This window comes from Eretmochelys imbricata, chromosome 3, assembly GCF_965152235.1.
Source record: "Eretmochelys imbricata isolate rEreImb1 chromosome 3, rEreImb1.hap1, whole genome shotgun sequence".
NCBI lineage: Eukaryota > Metazoa > Chordata > Testudines > Cheloniidae > Eretmochelys > Eretmochelys imbricata.
Genome location: NC_135574.1, coordinates 43382648 through 43410122, shown reverse-complemented (window position 1 = coordinate 43410122; position 27475 = coordinate 43382648). Strand labels below are relative to the sequence as shown.

Sequence of the window (27475 nt, the reverse complement as noted above, 5' to 3'; positions counted from 1 at the left end):
AAAATATTAGTTGAAAATCAAATTGAGACATATGACTGATTTTTAGCAAGTCTCTTTCAAAATGCCCTTCTGACTATAATCCAGGAGTACGACTTTGAAATGAAAAGGGGAAACTTGCTGAGTGACAGATTATTTTTACATTAAAATGTTACTTTTAATATTAAATGAAACAGCCATCAGGAGGCTTGAGACGATAGAGATGCGAGTTCTTTGGAAGATGGCAGGTGTAAAGTGGAATAATTTTCAGACAAATTAAGAGAGTTAGAAGGAGAGTAGGACATAAAATCAGGGTTTGGGACTGGCTGCAATTGAAAAGATTGAAATGACAAGAATACTGCAGAAGACAATTAGATGATGGGATGCCAGAAAAAAATAATGAAAACATAACCAAGATCAGTTCGACCTAGAGATCAACCATCGACTAGATGCTGGGACATTTTATGCAGGAACATGACCATGGTGGGCTTAATGGAAGAACAAGGCATTGAAAAAAATGAATGGTGAAGCTGTTCCACTCCCGGTGTCTGAGAAGGTAACGATGTTTTGGCATAAGAAGGATATTATTAGTAAATACTTACTATACATATCTCACTCTCAACAAAAAGAAAACAGTGTTTCTTAACAAATTTGACATTTTGAGAATATGTTTTTATTATTTAAATAATAGGGAGAAACATGACCTCTGGCCCGGTTTCCATTTAAAAGGAAAAATATGTTCTGGCTTTTGTTTTTATAGATTTGAAAGTGGGAATAAATATCCAATGGTTAAAGAACTAGGTGCCAGTTGGATATGAAGTTAATCAATGAATTATTTGGTAAATATGAAACACTCCACATCATCTTAACACCCATACCCAGTGATGTTTCTAGATTTTATGAATCTGGCAGTTCAACAATTTGTCAGTTGGCCCAGACACACTCTCATTATTAAATTTATATCCCTGAGATATTTACAATGGCAGTTTTAAATGTTCAGGTTCATGACATTAATTATTTTGTCTGTTTTTTATATTCGTCATTTATAGATTCCCCAATGCAAATATCAGCAGAAATGATTACTTGTGATAATTGTATTGATATGTTTTCTGGAGTTAGGAATTCTATTAGTGAGATACAATTATATGCTTTTCAGGAATGACTTAGGAAAAAATGCCACTTACTAAGGAACTAGTAGCTGTTTTAGTGATACTTTTAATAAGGCATGCTAAATAATGCATGCCCATGTTCATTTAGAACTGTTTAAAGCTGCAATTTTCTTTAATTGATAAGCCTTACATAATGTGAGTGGAAATGACAATATATCACTTGCTGGTGCTTTATGAAATGTCAGTCAAGTTTTTTAATTTAATCTATTCTGTTGCTAGTGATGTAGGGGTAAGGAAAAGACTTGGAGTGACACAGTGGGGAAAAACAGGTTGTGTTTTTATAGCTGACTATGAATTCAGTAATATTTAAAACACAGCTGTGTTTTTATCAGCTATTTTACAGCAGTAATGTAGTAAAATAATCCTAAACGATCTGTCAAATCAGGACCATGCAGTGTGAAGTAAAATTGAATTGAACAGCCTTGGTAATCTGAATCCAGGTTTTAAATTAAGTTTAAAAGGGTTAGACTGAATTGGTTTAGCTGCTATTTATTTTATGTGCTGTGCGTTAAGCAAATAAGAACAAACTCTCACTTGAGTGACTGCAGTTTATTTGTTACTGTAATTTGTTTAAAGATATATGACAGAATAAAGCACTGGGGAGGGGGCAAAAAAAAAACCCCAACCCAACTTAATTGCTATAAATTGCTGACTGTTAGATCCAGCAAAATTACTGTATGTTACCTAACAAAGACAAAGAAATTCTCTGCTGAGCCTACCCCTCTGTCCTTACATTTCCCTCATATGCCTGCTTAGCAGGTGATCTATTCCTCTTGTAGAGCACTTCATTTTGTATACTGTACCGCTATGGAAGTGCCACATTTGCTCTATAGCTAAAACAGAGATGAGGTTAACACTTTAAGCAGCGATAATACTTCCATGCTAGGTAAGGAAAAGCTAGTCAAAAATGCATAATTGTATTTTGTGAGTTCTCTTTTCCCCCCAAATTTTCCTTGAACATTTTCATTTTCGTCAAAAAACTATTTCTGGTTGAAAATGTGTCAGATTTTTCACTGCCTCTAATATAAAGCATGCATATATGTGTGCGTATGTATGTGCATGCGTGTATGTAATATATATACACAAAAAGAAAATACTGTGAATTTAGGGAGAAGATATATAGAGAAATATATAAGAGAGAGCCCTTCACTTTGTGTACCCATTTATGCTGATGCAATCATACTTTGGACTGGTGTAAATGATTTCACCACGTGCAGGACAGTAATAAATTAGGCTCAGAATGAATTTCTGCAAATTTTCAACTCAGTCTGTTAATTAGCTCTAGGAAGTCGAACCCGTTTGAGGTGGCACCTCTTTGAAATTATTTTGGGAAATCTAACCTCTAGCAAAGAAATACTTGAAGCCTGAGGCTTTGTGAATGCTAAAAGAACGTTGTTTCAGTTACACAAGTGCACACCCATAATGTAACCATGCTGCATATGTTCAAAGTGGGGTATAGATGATAGCTCAATCCTGTAACGTATTAAATTAAGCTGCAACAGTGTGAGTCCTGCTTTGCCTCAGTATAGAGCGTCTATGCTAGGGATTGCGCAAAATCTCTAAAATCAGTGTCCCTGGCTATTCTGAACCTGTTTAAATGTGCCCTTCCCATTCCTAAATGGTGCTCATTGGCTCCAGAGGCTTAGTAGAGGGAGGAGTTGTTAGTCTGCTCTACTGTGTCTCCCTCTGAGCAGACTTTCTCACAATGGTGAGACGCAGCCTGGGTTCCATGGGTTTTTGCTGGCAGGACGCAGTGTGTGGACTCAGTCCACTAAACGGAATTCCCCCCAAATGATCAGTTATGCTATGAATTGACAAACAAGGGATCCTTGGGACCAGGACTGTTTGGTCTAGAGAGGGATGCGACAGAAGCTCTGAGCAATTCACATCTAATCACTGCTGGCTAGTCACCGCTGCCAACACAAAGACAAGGGAAGATGAACCCTGGCATCCCTTTCAGGTTGGGTCAGATCATGACCTACCTAAAGGGGACAGTCAGTGCCCAAGAGCTGTCTGTAACTCTGAATCAGCAAGTGTAGCACACACTGTTAGCTGCCCTGGGGGGAGAGGAGCAAACATTATGGTGGATCCAGGCTACATCTAGCTGTAATACACTGTTGTTAACTAAAAAAAGGATACTCAAATTTTGGCCAACCCCGTAAAAAGAAACCCAAAGAAACAAAGGACAAGAATAAAAAAGACTGGCAGAATCTGGCATCCCTCAGATTTATTTTTTTTAAATGACTCAGTCCAACCCTGATATTGGTGCTGACCCCAGTGAAAATCAATATCTCTATATTAGTTTGTGTGCTGAAGTATTGACACAGAATTTGTCAAGTTAGTTGTTTTCTCTCTTGGATTAGAAGATAATATGAAGTGAAGTGTTTGAAATTTACAGGGACCTCATCCACTTGAAATCTAGTGAATTAAAATAGTTCCAGGTAATACGGTTTTACCTGACCCTGACTTCCCCTTCTCATTTCTTGTGGATTTTGTCACTTTAAAATGTTTATTATTATTATTATTATTTTATTATTTTATTGTCCATACCACTTTAAATTGACTGACTAACTCTACTTGGGAAATAGTGAAACTGAGTATACACAAAGTACTCTAAAATGCACAAGTAAACAAATTAGAAAATAATAGTGATTTCCCACTCCTCAAATCTTTTCAGTTAGCTGCTATTTCTTTGTTGCTCAAGAGCAGGCACAAATATTTGAGGAAGGATTTAAAGGGTTGATAATGTCCCTTTCCGTTATGAAAATGTTATATGAGTTACACATGCTGTAAAGAAAGACTTATAGGTTTGGATCCTTACAGGTTTGTACTACACATTATTTAAAAAAAAAAAAATTAAAAAAGAATGTGCACATTTAAAGTTACAAATTATAGTATTGGAAGAGGAGTTATAATTATAGTCTGATTGCTCAGAAAAAAAGGAATGTTTTATTAGTGTGAATCAGTTTCTACAAAAGAAGATTTTGTTAATCATTTAGAAGGAAAAATGCAAACTATTCTCTGAAGCTTGTATGTGTGTATTAAATTTATTGGGGAGGGGGACATCTCCTAATCTGTACAGGAATTTCCAATCTGTATGATAGCCTTTGCTACACACAGTTTTATAAAGCTTTTCATTTTTAAATTCAAAGGCTACTTTGGTAAATAGCGAAAGAGGTTGTAAACTCTACCACCTTCTTGAATCCTTTCAAAGATTTCTTTGCCTTTTCCTCATCAAATTCATATTCCTTGTTTTAATCTTCAAGGATCTACATGGCTTTGCTTCTGTGTATCTCTCAGGCCATTTCTTTTCTTTCAGTCCCTTTCTGGCAAGTCCTAGTTCCTAGCTTCTCCCTGTCTCCCAATTCTGTCTGTTTATCTCATAACAGCATCCCTTTGCTCATGCTTCAAGTGAGTTCATTCTCTTTCTTCAAATCTTTCATTAAATTTCACTTCCACTGCCTAGCCTTTCAACTCTGATTTCCCACAACTCTTCTCCCATTCTTGTATCTAGACCCTTTAATTATTTATGCAATATATACGTATTATATTTGTATAATTAGGATACATATTATAATGTATCCTAATTATCTTGTAAGTCCCTTGGGGCAGGGACTTTCTCAACCTATTTGTTTTTAAAACTTCATATACACCTAAGAGGCTATGTAAAGAAAGATAATAAAATGAGTAAAAATTAAACACGTCTTTCCATGTGATCTTCCACTTATGCAGAAACATTTTCATTTATTATTGCTGTAGCTATGTAGCCATAATACCAATCACCGAAGACAACTTACTGAATTTTTAATTCTTCATACCAATAAGCTACATGGCTGACATGTTTTTTGTAATTATATACGTATTTATACTGAATGCTAATATTTGTCAGAGTACATTTAAAGCTATCAATGAAATTTTATGGGGGAAGAATTGCAGACTCCTTACTTCCGAATAGAATAACGTTCTTGAGTTAGCGATACATTTCTGTGCTCTGTCTCATGAAGCAAGATAACATATTGTAAGAAAAATATATGCTATTAACTAGGACATGCAAAGTACAAAAGGTTTAGTGAAACTGTTGGTTATTTATAAAAACTTGCAGCATAAAAACCTGTTTATTTAGGAAATCTCTCTAGAAGTGATTTCGACTGTAGTGATCCAATCTACAGTGATGAGCGTGATGGAACAACCTATATAGAATAGAAATTGGTTATTACCACAGACTTTCTCGCAAGTTTTCTAGCAATTCTTGGTTTTGGACAGGTCACAAGTCTTCAAGAATAATCTTTACTGTTGCACTTCTGTCTCCAGTTACGGATGACATAAGGAAGCATAGAGCCACATGGCAATGTGGAAGGGGGTAAGGGAGAGGAATTAAATGTGCTAATGTTTTTGAATGGCCAGCAGTGTTTGGTCTGATATAGTTCAAGTTCTGAGCAAATAATTTTTTTATTACTTTATCCTGAACAGGTTGTCCATCCTGTTATAAACTCAGGTGATCCAACAGCAGGGTGTATTTCATAGCAAACAGGGAAATAGGAGTCAAAGGGCAAAACCTAGCCCTGCTCATGAACACAAGCCCTTCTTGCAGTAGAATTCCTGTAGTTTGGCTCCATGGCCATGAATGAGAGACCAGCATTTTGTGGCCATACAAAAAGGTAGTAATAAAACAGTGGCACTTGGTACTACAAAGAACTACAACATTCCACAAACTTTATGGAAATATCTGACAGCTTTGAAAACTGTGAGGAGAGTTCTTAAAACTCTTTCCAAATGACTAATATAGAAAATCCACAGGCCAGGGTTTCTGTTGTGCTCAGCTTCTGCTGAAAAAATTAGAGGCAGGGCTGTCAGAGAGTCAGCTTTGCCCCGGTGATTCTTTGCCTCAACCCTGACTTTGGTGCTAAGGGATTCTCCACCAGCAGAGCATAGCTGGAATATAGTATGCTTTGGTCTCTCCTTCTCCCTGCCTCTGACAAATACCCTGTGCTGGGTGCTATGCTGACTCTATGCTTATACTGGATTCAACTATGCCAGGGCTATCTCTAATCAGAAAAGACGCAAAGGAGACAGACCGGACCAGAGAATCTGGTTCACAATTATTACTTTACAAACATATATCAGGTTTTTTACATTTTCCTAAATGTGGTGCATTTTTCCAGTGTAGTGTATACTAGTGGTCAATTTTCCATGGCAATTGAAATGATTGCTATTTTGTTTGCTAAGATAACCTCACTTCATGAGAAATTGTTGTTGTATTCATCAGCTGAAGGTGCTTGTGGAGGAACTCTACGTGGGACAAGCGGAACTATTTCAAGTCCTCATTTCCCTTCGGAGTATGAAAATAATGCTGACTGCACATGGACAATTCTGGCTGAACCAGGAGATACCATTGCTCTGGTCTTTACAGATTTCCAGTTTGAGGAAGGATATGATTTCTTAGAGATCAGTGGAACTGAAGCACCATCAATCTGGTAAGTCCAGAGATGGGACAATCATCCCATTTTCTATTTTCTTGTTTGATGGTGAGTATTTCTTTTGGACAATTAATGATTGTTTTTTGTTTGTATATGTTTATGAGCATTTTATTGTAAATCTCTCTTCAGGCCTCTAGACCATCCAGAAAGGAAAGCATTATGATTTGGGGCTTTATCTGTTTACCCATCCTTCAATCCCACCTTCCTCACCCCAAAAAAGAAATTGTATTGGTTGAATACATACTCGTTGGGTTTTATACACAGGATTGTTTGTTTGAAATTTGACAATCAGAATATTTCCAACTATTACATTAAAACTAGTTTTTCACACTTTGATACCCAAACAATAAAAATACAATAGGAGAAATCCTGGATCCATTTAAGTCAATGGGAGTTTTGCTATTGACTTAAAAGGGGCCAGAGTTTCACCCATTGATTTTATGTGATATTGGAGTGATTCTGATCTATTTGCACCATAATAAAAGAGGCATACTTCCATTGAGGTGAACTGGGGTGAGAGATTAGAATTAGGTCCTCATTTTGTTCAATAGACAAACAAACAAATTTGGTTAATTGCCTATGTCAGTGGGACAACTATGTATTATTTCACATCTGAGATCTGTTGTGTCTTTTTTCTCTTTACACAACAAACATCATATGAAGGAACCACACAGGCACAGTGGGGTCCAAATAACAGCATTTAGTAACTAAACGCAGTTTTGACTGCTCCCCTTCCTCTGTTCTACTCCGTCTGCCTGGCTCCTCAGAACTGCTCTACTCTGTGTTACAATAACTAATGAGCACCATTATTAATACTGCTAAAAGAGCACCCTTTTTTTTTTAGCAAGTGAAAGGCAGTTCTTATTTTGTTTATATCACAATTTGTAATTTATGGCAATTAATTCATTGCAGAACAGTGCACGGCTCTTGCATTAGCATGTCTCTGAAGTCTAGATGCCCAGGGTCAAACTCTATCTATCAGGAAAGAGTCTGTGATGGTTAATGTGTGTGTGTGTGTGTGTTTCTTGTTCTCGAATATAGCCAAGAGAAGTAAACGTTTTTTGACTAAAAGTATTGCAGATTGTAGAAACTATACTATGCAAATACAGTCTGTAGCATGTTTAAAGGGGTTACTGTCTCTCTCTCTCATGCATGCACTTCAAAGCAGCAAACTTTTTTTAGTTCTTTACTATTTCAAAGTCAGCCTTTAAGGACTAGGCATTCAAAACAAGAAGAGGAAGGTTTACCTGCAATTCTGCAGATGCATATGAAAAGTAGTTCATTTTATGTGCAACTGGCTAATAGGATATGTACTAAGCTATTTGCACTTTCATTCTCCTAAACTGTAGTGCCATTGTAGTGAATGCACACACAAATATCACATTTTCCCATGTACAAATGGTCTGAAGTCTTTTAAAAATTTTTCCATAAAAGTTCCCTCCCCACATAAAATACTGTTTATCATAGATGAACCCATGGGATCTCCTTGTGAGCAAGAGGCTGAACAGAGAGTAGCAGAAAGCTAGTCAGCACTAATTTTATATTGGTAAGAGGACTTTCTCAACTGAACTGGTTTTCCTGATTTGCTTGATTCAGACCTATTTATTACACTAAAATATCTGATGAGTTTAGTATGCTATCGTAGAACCTTCAGTTTCCACCTGCAGGGTGAGCGCTAATTCATAACACTGGGCTCTTGTTTAAAAAAAAAGAAAGAAAAAGAAAGAAAGAAAGAAAGAAATTACACTCCCTTCCTGCAGAATAGATGCCAGAAATGTGACTCACACTCTCTCTCTAAACCACCAATACAAACACAAAATAGAATTAACTGGAAGAAAATTCTCTCTGCTCACCGTTATATGAAAAAAGTTGCTTTGTGAGAAATTGAATCAAGAACTTAATAGGATTCTCCATCATTCTCAGCTAATTTGGAATGAAGTTACATACCCAGTCATGTTTAAGCAAGAACGGTTACCATAGCTGCACTAGAAATATGCTAAATGTAGTGTATGATGTAATCTACTAAAATGAGCAGGCTGTTAAATGTGCGGTTGTTCAGTATTTAAACCTAATGGACTATACATGTATCAGTCAAAAATGTCATTTCCCCCCCCAGTTGCTCCCATTTTGTCAAATCTAGCCCTATTACAGAATTACTATTTTTATTGCATTTTGTGTGGCCCAGTAATGATGATTGTTCTTTCAATTAAATGAATGTTTCTTAGTGGAACTGGGCAAAAAAATTCCTAAGGCAGTGTTCAGGGAGACAGAGGATACATCATTACTAAAGCTAAAATGGAAGAGGGGAAGGGGAAAAAAACCAGACTAACGGTTCTGTAGTTTTTCGCTGTTGTTGATATGGCACAACAGCTGTGCATGATACCTTGCAAACACTCAGGCTACGGCTACACTCAGAGTGAGTGGTGTGATTCCCAGCTTGTACAGACATACTTGCATTAGTTCTTGTCAAACTCATGTGCCAGAATTAGTCGTGTAGCCAAGGTGGCCTGGGCTGCAGCTAGTGGTAGCATACCAAGCACATACCCACAGGATTCAGGCAGGTTTTTACACTGCATTATTTTTTATAATACATTTCCCTGAAAATGTTGTAAATAATAGAAAAGTTCATTTGACTACAATAGCAGATTGTTCTTGAAAATGGAATAATTCTTGGGTTGTAGAGGTAATGCAACGTATGAAGCATGTGTAAGAGACATTTTCATCTTTCATTAAATTGATTAGACCTTGGACCAATAGAAGTGTAACTTACTGAGTAGTTCAGTTTAGTATAATATAAAACTGTTATTTTAAAATGCTTCTGTGTAGTGTGATGGAAAAGTATAAATTACAGCAGTTTATTGGTTGCAGCCATAACTCATATACTTAATGATTTTTTTTTCTAATTTTGTATTCTCTTAGTTCACATATATATGCATTTTAAATTCTCAGGTTTCTTTGTTTTCATTTTTATTTTCTATTTGTGTTTCTTGTCAAGAAAGAGTTCTTTATACAAGAGAAAATGTTGTTTGACATATTTCAATCCAGCATAAATTTATATACAAACTGTGTATATGCAAACTGTATAAACAGCATTTTATCCCATTTTTTTCTGGATAAAGAATTCTACAAGAAAGCTAAAAATGATCTGAAGTAATCCTTGAACATTATTTATAAAGATACATGTTGAGTGTGTTACTGGAAAGAGGATACATTTTCTTTGGAGAATCATCAATAAATTAGAACTAATATACAAACTTCATTTCTTCTTCAAGTCTCTCAGAATGTTTGTTTTCCACTCTCACCATACATCTTGATATTATTTAGAGCTTTGTACTAAGAACCAAATGCCTAACTTCTTTCTCTTTTTTCCAAAAGTTAAAGCAATTTCATGGAGGACTGACTTAGAGAATAGAGTAATTTTGTCCAATCTAATGCTTCTTCACCAAGCAAGACGATATTTCATTGCTTAGGTTCTTTTGTAGTGGTACATGCAGTACTAGTATGAAAAGAACCTTAAATGCTCAGTGACTAGGAACCTTAACATTTTCAAACTTTGAACTGACCCATTCTAAAAATATTCTGAATTCAAACAATTTCATGTATTTTTAAAAGCTCAAGTATCTCTAATGTTTTCTTAATTTGGAAAAAGATGGAGGAATTTATGTAGCAGTTTGCAAATGGTTTGGCCAGTTCAGTGGGTTGAAAACAACCATTTGCCATGTTTTCTTTTTCAAAAAAGAATGTATTTCAAAATAGTTTTGAAGAACCTACAGTACAGCTTTTAGCTTCCAAAAGGTCCAGCTGAGATTGTCATACTTTTCATCTGATGTCCATTCCTGTAATATCATTGTCTAAAAATATCACTTAGATGTTGCTTCCAGGTGAATGCCATTTATAAGAAGAGAGTAAGAAGTAATTATAAATGGCCCTGACTTGCAAACACTTATGCCCATGCTTAACTTTAAGCACATGGGTAGTTTTATTGGAGCCTATGGAGCTATACCAATTTATTCCTGCAGATGATCCAGCCCAGTGTTATGTAGGTACCGAACTGATGTAAAGCCACCATCTACTGGCATACAAGGTATATGCAGCATTGCTTATAAGTTTTTAAGTTCAATAAAGTTCTTGTTATGCAGCGAAAAAGGGTTCCTGACTGTACCTCTTAACATTGCAGAACTCTTTTATTTTCTTTTTCCTCAACCACCAGAAGAAGAGACAGACTTGTTCCTGTTAGGCTACAAGGAAAAGGAAAATTACCCTTTGGCTCCTTTACACTAGCTTCCATGTGTAAAGTGCCTAAAATATTGAAGCTGCTGCATAAATATTAACCCAAGCAAGTAGATCCTTATGTCTGAGATTCAGCATTAACACCACTTAGCCCTTGTACTTTTTTTTTTTTTTACATTTACAAAGTTATGTAACAGCATTAACTAATATGGCTTTGTAATCTGATTGCTCATAGAACTTTATAAATGTACAAAGTGAAACTTAAAATATGTTACAAAAGTAGAAATACTTAGAAAATGAGTGTGTGTGTGTGTGTGAGAGAGAGAGAGAGAGAGAGAGAGAAGCACTATAAGTGTGAAGAGAGGGTGGACAGTGTAAAAATATTGGATGTTTGTTTTGAAAAATCTTTATCTTGAAATAGTTTATAAATAATTTACATGAAAAGGACTAGAGATTGCAAGCAGTTATGTTGACTAAATATAGAACTTTTGCATAAACAATCAAATTCCATCTTCCTTTCCTTCTTGCTAACTATTTTACTCCCTCCCCATATATACTGAATCCTGCTACAGCAGATGTCATCCATAAGGGCCTGATTCTGTCACAGTCTGAATAAGGATGGCAGAATTAGCCCCTAGCCAAATAACAAAGCTTTCTACTTGGTCTTCATGTCCTTTTCTCAGTTTTCAAGCTCCTTATGCAGCTAGAATACAGACACACTCTTCCTTACTGTGTTTCCCCAGCCTGGGTTGTCTCGGTCTCTTTGCCACCTTCTTCAGTTCCAGTCTAGTGTGTCTGCCACTCTCTGGAATCTGTCCAAGTCTTTTTTTATTTTATTTTAATTTTAATCAAGAACAGTAAGCTAGTGCTAAGGATATTAAGTTAGGTTAAATTCTCTGAATATGTTGCCTCTGGAGATCCATATTCTTGCATCTGTTACGCCACATAGCTCTCAACAGGCCAGGAGGAAAGAATTTAGGGGCCCCATGCACTATGGAAATCCCCCCCATATACACACCTTGAAAGCTCCCCTGCCCATACATACCCAACCCTATACCCAGATCCCAGAATGCCTTTTTCACTCCACTCCCACACAGAGACACCCAAATGCCCCTGCCACTCCACATATACCAGTAACCTTTCCCCAGGCACCACTTATCCTGACAGCCACACACACTGACCTACATACCACTCACTGCAGTACCAATCATGGAGGGGTAGCAGGGGCAAATTTAACTGAGAGCCATTATCGTCTGGCACTGGGGCTGCAGCACTGTTGAGGGTTTGTTTGTTTTTTCCTAGTGGTCAGTGGCCACCGAGAGATGGGTGCTTGTGAAAGTGCACTGAGTACACATTGGTTAATCCAGGCTTGGATCTCAGAATTGTTACAAACAGTTAGTCCCAGGACTGATTATGGGCTCAAAGATTAGGGAATTTTGGAAAGATAAGAGCTGCTATGTTTACACACAATATTTTTGCACTATCAGTTTTTCAATGTATTACTTTGCAAAGCCTTTTAAAATCTCCTGAGTGGAAAAGGTGCTAGTAATACATATTATTGGACTGTCTGGGAAAAAACATAAGATGTCCAGTGTCTTCAGTGCACAACCAGTTGCAAATGGACACTGAATAAAGTAATAAAACAACTGAAGAAGATTTTAAAGAGTGATTCACTCTGTCAGAAGGTAGCCTTATTTCTGACAGTAGCAGGTTCTGATACCCTTGATGTGTTTAACAGTTCTCAGGTAATTCAGGCAGAACAAGGTATCTGTGAAACTGTTTATTTATTACATAAATTTGACAAAGTACTCCACTCCAGGTAAAAATGAAACGTATGAGAGAGACATTTTTAAGCAGAATGTACAAAAAGAAGGGAAAACCACAGAAGAGTTTGTGACAGATCTAAGGCTGAAGATCCAGTCCTGAAAAAAACATATAAGGGGGTGAAGAGTGGCAAATAACTGAGACCCTGTTAGGAGACCAGACTGACTGGGATCTAGAACAAAAAAAATCAGACAGTTTACTGGAAGACACAGAACTAATCCCTGACAAAGTAATTAGAATTTTTCTAGCTGGAAGTCACCCAGTCCATAATAAAGCTGGAAGGTAGACAGTGCCCTCATTGAGAATCCAAAATTCTACAAGAAGAGAGACCTGAGGCAGAAAGGAATACAGAGCTCAGAGTTGGAGTCCAGTAAAAAAAGCACATGGAACAGAGCACTTTGTGGCAAGCAACACAAGCCAAGACAATGCCTGGCATATGGGAAAAGATTCTAAAAATGATTACATCACTTTGCGAGAGTTTGCAAGCATCAGCGAAGTGTGCACAGCCTGGACAAAGAGGACAGCACCCCAGCACAGATGAATGCTTCACTGGAGCTATGGACAATGTTACAGCCCAAGATTATTAGATTACAATGTGAAAGCAAATGCAACGTTTATTCTTTGAAGTTGAACACTGGCGCAAAAGCTAACGTTTTGCCAGAAACAGTGTATCTAACACTAAAAGAAAAGCCACAGTTACTGGAGGGTAAACAGGTAAAACTAAGGACTTGCAGGGGTAAGCTTATCTCCATACGCTAAAGATGTATGTGAACTAAAGGTTTGAATAAATAACATACTGCAAAAGATACAGTTTGTAGGAGTACATGACAAAGATACAATATGTAATAGTATTAGGGAAAAGAACCTATTATTGGGTTAGAAGTGTGTCAAGGCCTTGTTCACATCAAGATGGTGCACTCTTTGGAGGAGCCGGAAACCAAAAAATTGAGGAAGTCTTCCAGAGGATAAGAAGTTCTCAACACAGTACAGAATAAGCTGAAAGAGACCAACTACCCCAAAATGCATGGCTGTAGGAAAGCGTACCTCACCGTAAGGCAGAGGCTAAAGAGGAGCTGGATAGATTCATTCTTCTGGATATCATAGAGCCAGTAGAAGAACCAACAGAGTGGTATTTGTTGGTTATTGTAGGGGGGAAAAGAAGCCTTTCACTTATGTATAGACCAGAAGAATTAAATGAACGTGAAAAGGGAACATTTTAGACTACATACAAGGGGAAAAGTTTTTGGAGAGATTGCTGATGCCAAATATTTTTGTTTTTTATGCTTGATGTGTGTCCTAGTAGCTGTGGTATTGAAAAATTTAAGACATGGGCCAGAGATATCTTTATACTGGCATCAAATGAACAGCAACACTGAGGAAGCTGTTAAGGCTTGGTGCGTATGCCAAAAATACAAACCAATTGAAATGAAAGAGCCTATGGTGGTGGCATGGGATAAAATGTCCCTCTGGAACAAAGTAGGCATAGATGTGTTTATATTGGCTGCAAAAACCTATGTACTTGTCCTAGCTGATTATTTCACACTTCCCTTGGACATCCTTGCTAAAAGATACTACAGCTAAACAGGTGATTGTGCAGATCAAATATATTTTTTCTAGACATAGTAATCCTGTCACAGTAATGCCTGACACTGGGCCATAGTTTAGCAGGCATCAGTTTAAGGAGTTTGTAGGAGGTTTGGATATGTAACTGCTAGCAAGATGGGGTCCCATAGTCTTATGATGTTGTCACCCATGTGGATACATACTACAGAGGAACAGATGACACCTTCTCACAATCCCAGGAGTGATGGAGACAAGGGGCACTGAGTCTGTCATTTTTCCTGAGAGGGTCTCAGACAGGCAACTCCTCAGCAGGTGGAGATAACTGATTCCCCAGACATGGAGCAGCCAGAACAAGTGGATTTGTCACCTCCTAACAGCAATAATGCTGACATTGCAGAGGATTCATCTAAGTCCAACCAACAGCACCTCAAAGACTAATTGAACATTGTCAGTAAGTTTAGCTATTAGGTTGGTTATAAGTATTTGTAATTCTGTGTTATATTAATGTTGATTTTTTTAAAGTTATGTTATTAACTTGGGGGAGTGGGGATGAGATTGTGCTTTTAAGGGCTGAACTTCCCAGACGGAGTGTATAGGCAGGATGCTGTGAAGGTCTAGTTGTTAAGCAGATCCATTTGGAACTGCTCACTGAATAAAGCACCTTAAGCATTGAGTGATCACTGAACACCACAGCCACTAGGATAGCTCCTGGCCTCTCTACTTAGCTATTTGTTTCCTACAGCCCTTTAGTTTGCACAGAATGAGTCAGAGTAACAGATGTTGAATTAAGTAGTTGACTCATTAATAATTAGATAATAGAGACTTACAGTTGAACATGATACATTTCCTGGAGATACTTAGTATTTAAAAGCTTTTAGATTCCAGATCAATGATATTATATGTCTAGACTTAAGAGCTACAAATAATTATATTTTGATCCATAATATTTGAAAATTAGTTCCTGCTGTATTTGCCAAGATATGAGTTCAATGTTTAGGATCCACCCTTTAAGAAAGGGTGTAAAAAATCCCAAGTATTAAATGAAAATATTCCTGATACTCTCAGCTCCTTTTTGAGAAGTTAGTGATGTCATCAAATCTTCAGGTGCAAAAACTCGCACAATATTTTAAACTGAAGACTTGGCAGCTCAAGAAATATGGTTTTGATTTTTCAAATATTTTATTTTTAGACTTCAAGTATTAAAGATGGGCCTCAACAAAAACTGTGAATCCAATCCCCTTACAATTTTCAATAGGGGATCACAATTTGAATTTAGTTTTCCTTTTCCAATTTGGATGCAGCTCCTAAACTGTGAGAATAGCCAAAAATAAGAAAATGAAAAGCTAATCCTCCCAACAGCACATACCTTGTATTCTTCCTCCCACAGACATCCATCTTATGATTACTACTGTATACCACAGACCCCAGATTTTAACTCCGCCAGTTGAGCCATGCTTCTGCACACATGCCTTCTCCAAATGACCTCTTCTTAACACCATTAGTTGTGGATGTTTGGTGTAGCAATTTGTTATGTAGGGACCAGGAGTAGGGTAGGGTAGTTTGGTAAAGGGGGTCATAGAAAGTTGGTATCCTTGGGCAGAAGGAAAATAGAGTTAAGGTCAGGTTAATAAGCATGTTTAGTCTGCATCTGTATCTGTTGTTACTATAGGATATTAAATCCTGCAAACCCCCTGAAATTCACATTACTGAATTTGAAGTAATTGTCTCATTGGCACCGCTCCAACGGGTCTTGCAGAGTCCTGCCACAGAAATGTTGTATTGGTTCAATTCATGTGACAAGAGGGTCGGAACACCAATGGTTTTCAGTGTGGGTATGTTCCAAACAGCAAATCTACCTTGTGTACGTTGATCCAAGACCCAGGAGTCCATCATTCAATGTTGGGGGTCTGTTCCAGGTTCCAGTTCATGTAGTTCATAGCAGCAAATTCCTGCTTTTATTCATACCAATAGCAGGTGATTTGGGTGTGCTGACTATCCAGGCCTGCGCAAACCTCAGAGGACTAAGATTAGTAAGAGAGCTGGAAGCCATGATTGGGGAAATCATGCTCCATGAGTACTCACCACAACAGGGGCTCCACAAAAAGTATGTCCGCCGCCACCTCCCAGATGGAGCGGGCTCTCTAAAAACAGGTTATCTGAAGTGTTCACTCTACATTCCAGCAGCAGGAGCAATAATGAAGGATTACTGAATGAATATTTTAAATAAACAGAATATTTTAGCATTAAAGTACTTTGGAAATGACTTTCCCTTTCAATATATCATCCCCGAATAATTTATTTACTTGTAGTTTTGTGCACAAAAATGTAAGGAGAGATTACAAAGATTCTGGAACTAAAGTAAGTATGATGGCAGATGGGCAGTAAGTAAGTATGATGGCAGATGGGCTTAATGATAGTAATGGTGGCAATAAGGTCATGCAATATATTGCCTCTCAAAGCGCAAAAAAAGAAGTTAGTGACTAGACTAGGCATCTGTTCACATCACGTGTTCTGAGTATGGGGTGAGGTCCATAGAAGCAGTAAATTGATGCTTAATTAACAGAACATTGATGCTTCTTTTGCACCTGCTAATTTACAACCTACTGTGCCAAAAAATGTATAAAGGCTTAATTCATATCCATCATACTACATCACAAACTGACAAGAATAGAGGAGTGAGTGGACATGCTTAAGGAGCACCATGACCTATAGTATAATTTTCCACTGCATTTGAAATAACATAAAAAAGACTGGATTTTTTAAAACAAAGCATACAAACAAAAGTTTTCGTATATTAACCAAAAGCTTACCTAAAATATACTATTACTATCTTTCTAACCAGGATGATTCATAATGCACCGTGTTAATGTGGTCTACCGCATTGTTTTAAAATATGTATACAGTTATCCCAGTTTCTTCACAGAATCCTGGGAAGTAAATTTAGGAAAAGAACTTGTTACAACAGAGGACGTATCATCTGTTCAGTTAGTATGAGAAGTCCTGCCTGAGCTTTCTTTAGGGATGTTGATTATATAAAGAGGATCTAGCTTTTAGTCATTGCAGTTGACAATGAACTGTAATTGCCAGATTCCCACCCTCTTTTCCTACAGAAATCAGAAATAATTACACAAACCAATACTAAAGACAGCTCTTCAGAGTAGGAAACATCTTTGTATGTATTTGTACAGTGCCCAGCACAATGGGGTGATAATCCATGATTGAGGCTCCTAGGTTCTACAACAATACAAATAGCAATCATCATCGTCACTTGATGTGGGCACTCTTGCCATTATCTATGTGTTACATTGCCTCGTTACCATAGTAGCCTAGAGCTTACCAAGTAATAAAAAGAAGTAACAAAAGCAAAACAAAAATAAATTAACTTGCTCACTCTCCCTTCCCTATCTATGGAGAGGAGAACTTGAATAAGTGGCTAAAGTGTGTGTGGCTGATAATGTATATGTGCATGAAGAGCTACTGTGGGAACACTCTCTCAGAGGCAACTGAAAAATTCTTAAGACCAACCATTGTAGGTGTAATGTATAAATGTGAAAGAAAAAAAAAAGATTGTTCGGATAGAGCTTTAGCCAAGTTCTGGGTCAGTTTCTGATGTCTGATTCAGGAATAATGTCAGGCTGATCAATTAGACATGGTAGGTCAAACATATTGCCATGAATATTTATTTTAATGGGAGCTGAGGGTGCTCAGCATCTCACAGGGTTCGGATTCTACTACATACAGCTGATAACTTTGGGGACATATTACAATAATGATTGTAATTCTAGCCACAAACCTTCCTCTCAATTAAATGTTTTGTTTTTAGAACTTTTTATGTTTTACTAATAATATGTTGTTTCCAGCTCTCATATATATGGGACAACGACTAGTTGGGTGTTTTTTAATAGTCTAAGATGTCACTTTTCAGGAAGGTCTGCACACTGTAAAAACATTCCCACAATCATGATGATCCCATTATTTCAAAACAATATATTTTGTAAAACAAAGACATGAAATATAGAAAATTTAAGTTAAAGTGTGAGCCCTGTTCTTATCTTCATGCTGATTATACCCAAAGGATAGACATATTCAGCTAAAATGTTTATTGTATGCTATTCTGTTTTTATATACGTACTCAGCAAGATATATAAATGGATAGAGAGATGGACAAAATGAACAAACAAACAAAAACTCCACTGAAAGCTTTATTGGCTAGCTGCCATTCCTTGAATGGTTCCACTAATAAGAATAGTACTGTAGTTTACATTAGCTTAGAGTAAACTCATTAATGAACTGTTCCCACAGTAATGTTCAATAAACACCTTGGCCCATGGCATCACTGTTTAGTTAGCACACAGGATCTATTGATTTCTTCTTTGACTCTGAAATAATGCTAAATTGAATTTAAATAACACATTCTTTGACAACCACACTTTTTTTTAAATGTCTGCACAGTAGGCTGGTGATTTGTCTTAGCATGCTTGGGTTTTGCTGTGCACAGATCTGCACTTGGAAAATAGTGTGCTGCTTGATTTCTCTGATGTGGCGAAGAAATACAGTTATGATTGTACCAAAATCCCAAGTACCAATGTAGGCAGTGACCGTGAGACATCATTTCTATTTTTTCCATCCCCAAGTGAGTGAGTAAAAGGAGGTTCATCAGTAAAATTAAATGGCAGTGGGGGAAAAAAAGGAAGATTTTTGACAGGCTGGAGATTTGAATGAAACTTGCAGCATGTTCAGAGTGATTACTGGGAGTATTGGTGATGTGGAGCCTAAAATAAATAATAATGCTTAGCACTTATACTCATCGACATCAGAATATGCAATGGATGTTAACTGGTTAAAATAATCTTTCAGCTGCTCTTTGAGATAGCTAAGTAGTAGTATCCTACTTCTAAAGATGGGGGAAATTGAGGCAGAGTATGCAAGTGACTTTTCCAAGGCCACAGAGAGTCTGTTTTTGCACTAGTACTGTGTCTTTGGAGTCCCGGCCTCCCAAAATCCCAATCTTGTGATTACAGAGAGGACCACATGTACCTCAAAATATCATATGAAGATTTAAATCATGAAAGAGAAAAGTTTATGGATTTGCACAATTTCAAATAAGAGATGGGCTTTTCATTACCCAAATTCAGAGGTGTTCAGCTGTAGGGTTTTGATTCGGGCCTATCTTTAGTGGAAACTAGTAACAAAAAATATTACAAGGCTGAGAATAGAAGGTCCAACCTGAATTTGTTCTAACATCTAAACCTAGTCGCAACTTTTCTGATGTTAAATTAAAGCCTGGAAGTTAAGTCAATGTTTCTAAATCCAGAATTCTATAGAAACCCCAAACACTATTTCTGCTTATTTACATCAACCTTTTAAAGCCATTCTTTATGAGAATACTCTAACTTTCAGTGAATGCAAACTTAAAGCACTCATGTTAAACTCATGTAAATAGGAGGATAATCAACCTCAGAGTGCTCTCTAAAGGCTGAAATATCAACAGAAAGTGACAAAGCTAGTTTTAGTTTCAGAAAAAAGGAGAAAGCACAAAAAGAAGCACGATTATAAATCTCCGATTCAGAGGGTCCAAACTAACTTTCAAAATGTAGGACACATATGTATGTGAGAACTATTTAAAGAATGCAAAAATGACCTTTTGATATTATCGTTTTAAGTGATGTTGTGACAAGAGCTGTAAGCCTGGGAAAATCCTTTGGGATGATTAAAATAAAAATAAAGATTGCACCTGGGAAGAGTTTAATTAAAGTCATCGTAGGATAAAAATGGAAAATTAGGACAGCAAAAACTCATTAAAACTATTAGACCATTCAGTGAAAGTATCCTCACTATCAACACCCATGCTTAGAGAGACTTTAGATGCAATTCTCTATGATGGTGAAAAGTGGGGCTTTACGAGTGTGACTTACTCCAGTCATCACCCAGACAGGAAGATAATTGTTGAATGCCACTGTGATGACATGCATAGGATTCTTATTCACTCTATTTCTATTCAAACATGATGCATAGCCTCTCATTGTTATTTGACTTACACACCATTCATTCATTCGTCAGTGGCAGAAGCTCCAGTAGCAATTTCTGGAAGAAAATCCCTCAAGTTTGTTGTTCTAGTATATGGATTGGTTTTAGGGTGCTAACAGCATTCCTTGCTGTTCTAAAATTGTTCCTGAATAAATACTGAGAAGATGGATGTTTATATAGCAGACAGTAAAGGATATTAAACCTTTCATCAACAGGTCACATTCAGCCTATGTCAGAAGTGGCCAGAAATAATTCCCAGTTAACTATAACTCCTATGAAGTAAGTTTGGTGTGAGAGGATACCCCAACATCATCTGGAAGGAGGGTCCCAACAGTATAAGTGTTCTGTCTAATTAACTAAAAACAATCTTGAAACCTCACCTAAATCTATTTAAAAACACCAAGCTCTAGGGGAATAAAATAAGAGCGTGGTTTACCAAAGTTGTACTTCCCAACACAGGAAATGACAGATGTGGAATGTGTGAACAAATTTAATAAATAACGGGAAAAAGCAGAGTGTAATCAGTAAGGAATGGTTCACAGAACAACAACATGGCATTGAAAAACCTATTTCACCAAGAATTCCTGATTCCCCTGCAGTACACAGCTCTTCAGCAGAAAAAGGTATAATCAGATCCAAAGTTTGGAAGCTGAAGCTAGACAAAATTGGAGTAGAAACAAGGTGCAAAAGTGGGGGCTAATTAACCATTGGAACAACTTACCTAGTGATATAGTGGATTCTCCATCATTTATAGTCTTTAGGTCAAGACTGAAGTAGTGGGTTTAAGGAAGAAATTATAGGGTGAGATTCTATAGCCTGTTTTATGCAGGAGGTCAGACTAGATGATCATAATAGTCCCTTCTGGCCAGACCCAAAGAAGAGCTCTGTTTAAGCATGAAAGTTGTTCTCTCTCATCAACAGAAGTTGGTCCAGTAAAAGAGATTACCTCACCCACTTTGTCTTTCTGGCCTTAGCATCTATGAATTGGTGTCCTGATAACAGAAACTAACTTTATGGGCCCTTTGGATGCAAAATCTGTGGTTAAATGCCCCGCCTACTGGTTACCTCCTGCTCTGAACAAGACCAATACTCCTGCTCCACCAATTTGTAATTAGCAACTGGACTGTACTAACAGAAACTGGGATATGATGAAAGTAGCTGGGGTGAGATGGAATGAAGTTGACAGAACCAGGTTCTCTCTCTTTTTACATCTGATTTTTCCCATATCACTCGTATAGGAAGTGGGTATTTCTTCACTTTAGTGAGTATGGCTATATTTTTGTGGAGAGTAGGGGTCAATTCCAGAGTGTTTACCTGTCAAGCTGGTCTCTAGCTCTAAACAGGATAAACTCTGAATGAACTCTATATTCTTATGTCTCAAAGTATGGGCTGGCTCCTCTGCACAAGGCAAAACTAAGAAAGGGTGCTCAGCCTACAAATGAGCAGTATGCACCACTCACAACTTTGTGCAGTGTATACTTTCTTGAATCAAATGAGAATTTGCTGGAATTCAGTATTTATTTTATTTCAAATAAATGGCTTGGTGCAGTGATGTGATTGGATTTGAAAGTTTAAACTTAGCTCATACAATCAAATAAACAAAATTTCCTCTTTTCCTGTTACATTAAAGTTGATTGCATTTCCTGACTTTGTACCTTTAAGCAGAAGTTAAAGAAAGGTAGTGTTACCTCACAGTAATTATTATCGTTATACTTACAGTGATCATCAGTAAAAACCAGTATTTTTTCACACCTTTTTATGAGGAAACAACTGAAGTATATCAGATAGCACTGTATAATAACTGTGAGAAATGTTGACTGCTTAATGATAACACATATATACAAATAAATATATCATTAAGGGAAATATTTTCAAAAGCTCCTATGTGACTGTGGCTTAGGTTCCCAAGTCACTCAGGCGCTTTAGAAATATTTACTATAGGTGACTGCAGGAACAGTCATGTAAAGTGTGTATTATAAGTATGTTGTGTCGGAGTAAACATTGCTTTGGGAATGTTTTGACTACAATTTTGGAATTTCCTGTCTTGGGTGAATTACATTTTAAAACTTTTTTTTTCATTTATGAAGTATGGTTTAGTGTGGTTGTATCAGGTGTATTTTTAAAAAGAAGAATAAATTAAACATGTATGGCATCAGTTTTTTTTTTTACCTGTTCAGAAGTTAATCTCTCCATGTTTCTGGGGTTATTTAAAAATTCTCTGTTCATATTTAGCTTCCTGTGCTGAATTTGCCAGCATGGAGCCAATATTCTGATCAGTTAGAAGGCTGTGTTTCATTGAACAGTTTATAGGGAATTGTAAGCTCTACTAATTTCAATAGCTGTGCAAAACCCAAAAGCTTAGGAAGAAGCAGAGAAAGTAAATCTTGAAAAACACTGTATGAAAAATTAATGAAAAAATAACAATTTTTATTCTCAGCGTGTTACTAGAAACAGAACGCATCTGACCCACCCAACAGCTGCATCACGTTAAAGCTCTTGAGAGTGCTTGTGGAAGTGCAGAGAATATAAATCACAACTTGAGTGATAAAAACATAGGCTGAGAGACTGGGATACCCTGGGTAACCAAGTACAATTTATCTATTTAAAAATTGAATTGAGGGTTGTTTTCTTCCCTTAGTGCAAGAGGTAACATGCACTGAAAGTTTAGTATTTTTGTGTTAAGAAAAATGATTTATCTTTATTTTTTAATGCACTTTGCCATGAAAAATCAGTCTGCACATTGAAGCCAAGACAATACAGAATTAAGAGAGCAGAAGAGATGGTTTTGATTTTATATATGATTTTATATAACACATTAATTTATTAATAAATGTGCCAATTTAACTTTGGCAATCATAGATGAAACTCAAACTAAGAAGGGTGATTTCCAGTATCAGTGTCACGAGCATTTCTTTGTGAATATCAGATGTGAAGTATATTTTTCTTTTGGAACTTCATCTCTAATATTCCAATTCTGTTCTTTACTGACTCGGTGTCTATAACAACCAGCCACTAATAACATAGACTATCTTTCTGCAGGTTTCAGAGTAGCAGCCGTGTTAGGCTGTATCCGTAAAAAGAAAAGGAGATTAAGGTGCCATAAGTACTCCTTTTCTCTTTATCTTTCTGCACAAATCTAGAACTAGTGGCTCAAACTAGTATTTATTCTCTTCATAATACTGTCTCAGCAATCACTTTTTAAAATGACCCTTTTTAGCTACAAAATTGATATCACAAACATTCTACTATTAATCAAGGTAGCTAATAATTCCAGTCGAAGTCAGCACTGTGAGATTACAGTAGGTGGATCAACCAGAGAACTGGTTATGGGCATTTTATTTTAACTGCAGCATCGGTTATAAAGAACATTTTGAAGATTTTAGCAGTCAGTTTTTCACTATTATTTTTTCTTGAAGTTCATTTAATTATTACACACTTCGAGTGAACGTTTCTTATGAACAGGAATTGGGAAGTTCATAATTTTGTCAACTACATAAAAGCAATTCTAAGAAAACCCCCATATTCAGTCAATTGTAATCTTTATAATGAGAGAGCACATTTTTAAGCTCTTATTTTTTCTAAAGCAGATTACTTGTTAACATGCTTACTTAGTCAGTATGTTTTTTCAAAGTGTGAAGTATTCACTTGACCTCAAGAAACTGTTGACTAACAGTTTTCACTTGAGACAAAGGATTTCAAATTAAGATGAGGCTATTTAAAGAAACCATTGTATGTAGATTACAAAGATCATTCAGTGTGCATTCAGTGTGCAGGAAAGATTCCTGATTATCAGATCATGTCCACTGCATCCAGAGAACAGCATCACTGTATGGGCTATTCCACTCCACCATGGCAGGATACCTTAGTTCAGTACTGGGCTTCCATGTCCACCTTTGTGACTGTTTTTATTAGCGTTAAGTCAAATCTTCATCCATTTATTTTCTTCTTTTGTATTTCTAGGCAAGAGTGTGATGAGCAGATTCTAATCCCTGTTTGGTGAATCTAACTATAGGGTTTTGGTTCTGGCTCAGAACCAAACAAGAAAGGTCCATTTTCGGTTTCAGTGTTTATACAGGTTAAATATTGTGACTACAGTTCGTGAAATTTGGCATTATCAACTCCAAACTCAAAATTTAGGCCCAATTTGGCCTCAGATCAGTCCTCCAAACCCAACCCTAAACCTGAGCTCGATAAAAAATTAAAATTATGGTCCCACTGAAGTCAACGGGAGTGTTTTCCTTTTTATCAGCAGGTTTTCTAAATCTATAGCCCTATTGTTACTCTGTTGAGACTGGAATAATGTATTAGTAAGTGACAGATTGCTTAGCCAAATGTCTTTTAGAAAGTGTCAGAAAGTAAAACAGATGAAGAACAAAGTTGTTCAACGGAATCCTAAGAGAGTGAAGATGCTGACTAATAGCAGGATGGCCACATATATATTTTATATAATATTCATGCTAATTAGTAGTTGTACTACCTCAAGGATGTTTCAGAAAGAACCATTTTAACAGATTTAGATTCCTAAAAAGAAATTCTGCTTCTGCAGTTTTGTGTGGGGTTTATTTATCTGTTTGGGTAGTTGCTTAGTGGTAGTTAAACAATGTTTTTCTATACAGTGAACTGTGCTATCATGTTGTAATATTTTTCCTTCCACTTGTCAGACTGCATTTCAGAGGGATCATGATAATAGGCAGAGTGGTTAAAGAAACTATAAATGTTTGCATTTCTATTCTGAAGCCCTGATTCATATTCAGACCTTTCACGACTAACACATTATTACTAAATTGCTGAAAAGCAGAACCACAGTGCAGATTAATTCATTTTCTGTAATGATGGAAATTGTCAATTTCAGAGAATCTCGCTAACAGTGAAGCTGTACAGTATCAGAAACAGGTTGAGCCATAATTTGGTCCTGCGTCTTTCTAAAAAAACTGATTAGTGTTCTCTGAGCTATATTGATAGGCAATTGCAAATGAATAATTTACTGCAGCTCAGACTAGCAATGACCAGTGCCAACTGATTTCTGTAGGCTTAAGGCTGATTTTTTCAGCCATTACAGTTGGATTCTGCAACAGGAAATTTGGTTTCTGAGGCACTTTGTTGTCAATAGAAGTTTCACAATTTAAAAAAATAAAATAATAGAACTTGTGTACTAATGAAGAAGTCAGTATACATAAAAATACACACTTTATGCTGTGTAGATAACATCTCTTTGTAACTTAGGCAGAATATTTTTAAGAACCAACAATATTAAAATGAGAGGCAAAAAAATAAATGAAGAACATTAAAAAGGAAGGTAAGAAGAAAAGAACCATAAAGGAGGACATGATAGCAATGACGACTCATAGTTCAGTAGATGGAGGGCTAGATTACAACTTTCCCGGAGCTCTGTGTAAGAGGTGATCCATAGCTGCACCACCCTGGAGTAGTCCGGGAAAGGAAGTATGTTTTTGAGCTTGATGATTCTTTTTCTTTTCTTTACCCATTGCTTCACATGGGAAGTGATCTCCTATTGACACATAGCACTAGCAAATTATTTTCCCCTCCACACTGTCTCAGTGCTGGCTGGCACATTACAGGTTGGATCCAAGAATACCCGCATCCCAATCTACCTCTGTGCGTGTTGCTTTCCTCCTGTCCTTGTTCACACACTGGCAATGCCAGGAGGCCACATAGGTGAGTAAGGAAGTGCCTTATGCTTGCCCTATTGCTTCCCTTTGCAGCTGTGTTGGGCTAATTACAATCTTGGCCCCAATGTTGATCAGCTGACCAATATCTCACTCTGGAATACTTCCTATGTTACTGAAAAATGAATGACCATAATGTGCTATGTTCATTCAAAAGATGATGGTTACCTCTACAAATATTTAGTTCAGCTTTCTTCTGTTTGACATTACAAGTGTTATGTAAATTCCCTGCCCTCACAAAATGCATGGTATTCCCTCCCCTCTTATCTCACAGACATAAACAATAAAAATAAATGTTATTGAAAGCAAATAGAAGTTCCTGTTGGCATGGTGCTTGCAGATGGCTTTCCAGTACGTCCACATTTCCATGTGTTTCATGGAACAAAATGTGCTGTAATTTTAAATCCAGCAAAAGAAAACATCTTGCTGCACTTAGGGAGTGGAAGTTCCATACTGTAAGGTGCTGAATGTATTCAATGATAAAAAGAAAAGGAGTACTTGTGGCACCTTAGAGACTAACCAATTTATTTGAGCATGAGCTTTCGTGAGCTACAGCTCACTTCATCGGATGAAGTGAGCTGTAGCTCACGAAAGCTCATGCTCAAATAAATTGGTTAGTCTCTAAGGTGCCACAAGTACTCCTTTTCTTTTTGCGAATACAGACTAACACGGCTGTTACTCTGAAACCTATTCAATGATATACTCCCTCAACTTCCATTTACATTCTGGCTATCTTGGATACTTATATTGCCTGCATTACTACAGTATCTGAGGGTATGTCTATACTGCAATTAAAAACCCATGGCTGGCCCATGCAGCTGACTCAGGCACATGGGGCTTGGCCTACGGGGCTGTTTAGTTTCAGTGTCCAAATTTGGGCTCAGGCTGGAGGCCAGGTTCTAGGATCCTGTGAGGTGGAGGTTGGGATGCAGCCCGAGCCTGAATGTCTACTCTACAGTTGAACAGCCCCTTAGTTCCAGGCCTACAATCCTGAGTCACAGGCGAGCCACAGGTGTCTAATTGCAGTGGAGGCATACCCTCAATGTCCCGTGATCTTTACTGTATCTAAACCACAACACCTCTATTAGGTAGAGAAAAACTATTATCTCCATTTTGCAGATGGGGAGGTGAGCTACTGAGAGATTAAGGCCCGGGTGCACAAAAGGAGTTTGGCACCTAAATCCCTACTCCCTAAATCCCGAAGTCCCAGTTTCATCACTACTGTGATGCACAAAACTCCCACTGAACCCTATAGGCACCTATGCTCAGTCAGTGCCTAAGTTTTTAGAGTAAAAGGTCCCCAGACACCTATATTTCTGCGTCTGAGCATGTGCGCTGCTGTCTCCTTCTAAGCATCCGGGCACCTATCTGCCATGTAGATTCCAGATTGATTCTCAAATCAAGGGAAGATGGGTGTCCAGCCACCAAAGTAGCATGTGGGGCCCAATCATATAGGCATCTTCTGAGCATGCCTACCAGATTGGGCCCCTCAGGCAATTTCACACAAAACAGCATTGGATGG

General features: G+C 37.2%; 1 protein-coding gene across 1 annotated transcript in view; it reads left to right on the top strand.

Annotated features, from left to right (window-relative positions):
• The window catches only part of CSMD1 (CUB and Sushi multiple domains 1), a 1692034-nt gene that overhangs the window by 588797 nt on the left and 1075762 nt on the right, over positions 1-27475 (top strand). The window contains exon 5 of the mRNA XM_077812120.1: positions 6412-6619. Within this exon, the coding sequence (XP_077668246.1) occupies positions 6412-6619 (208 nt within the window). The remainder of the gene's footprint in view (positions 1-6411; positions 6620-27475) is intronic.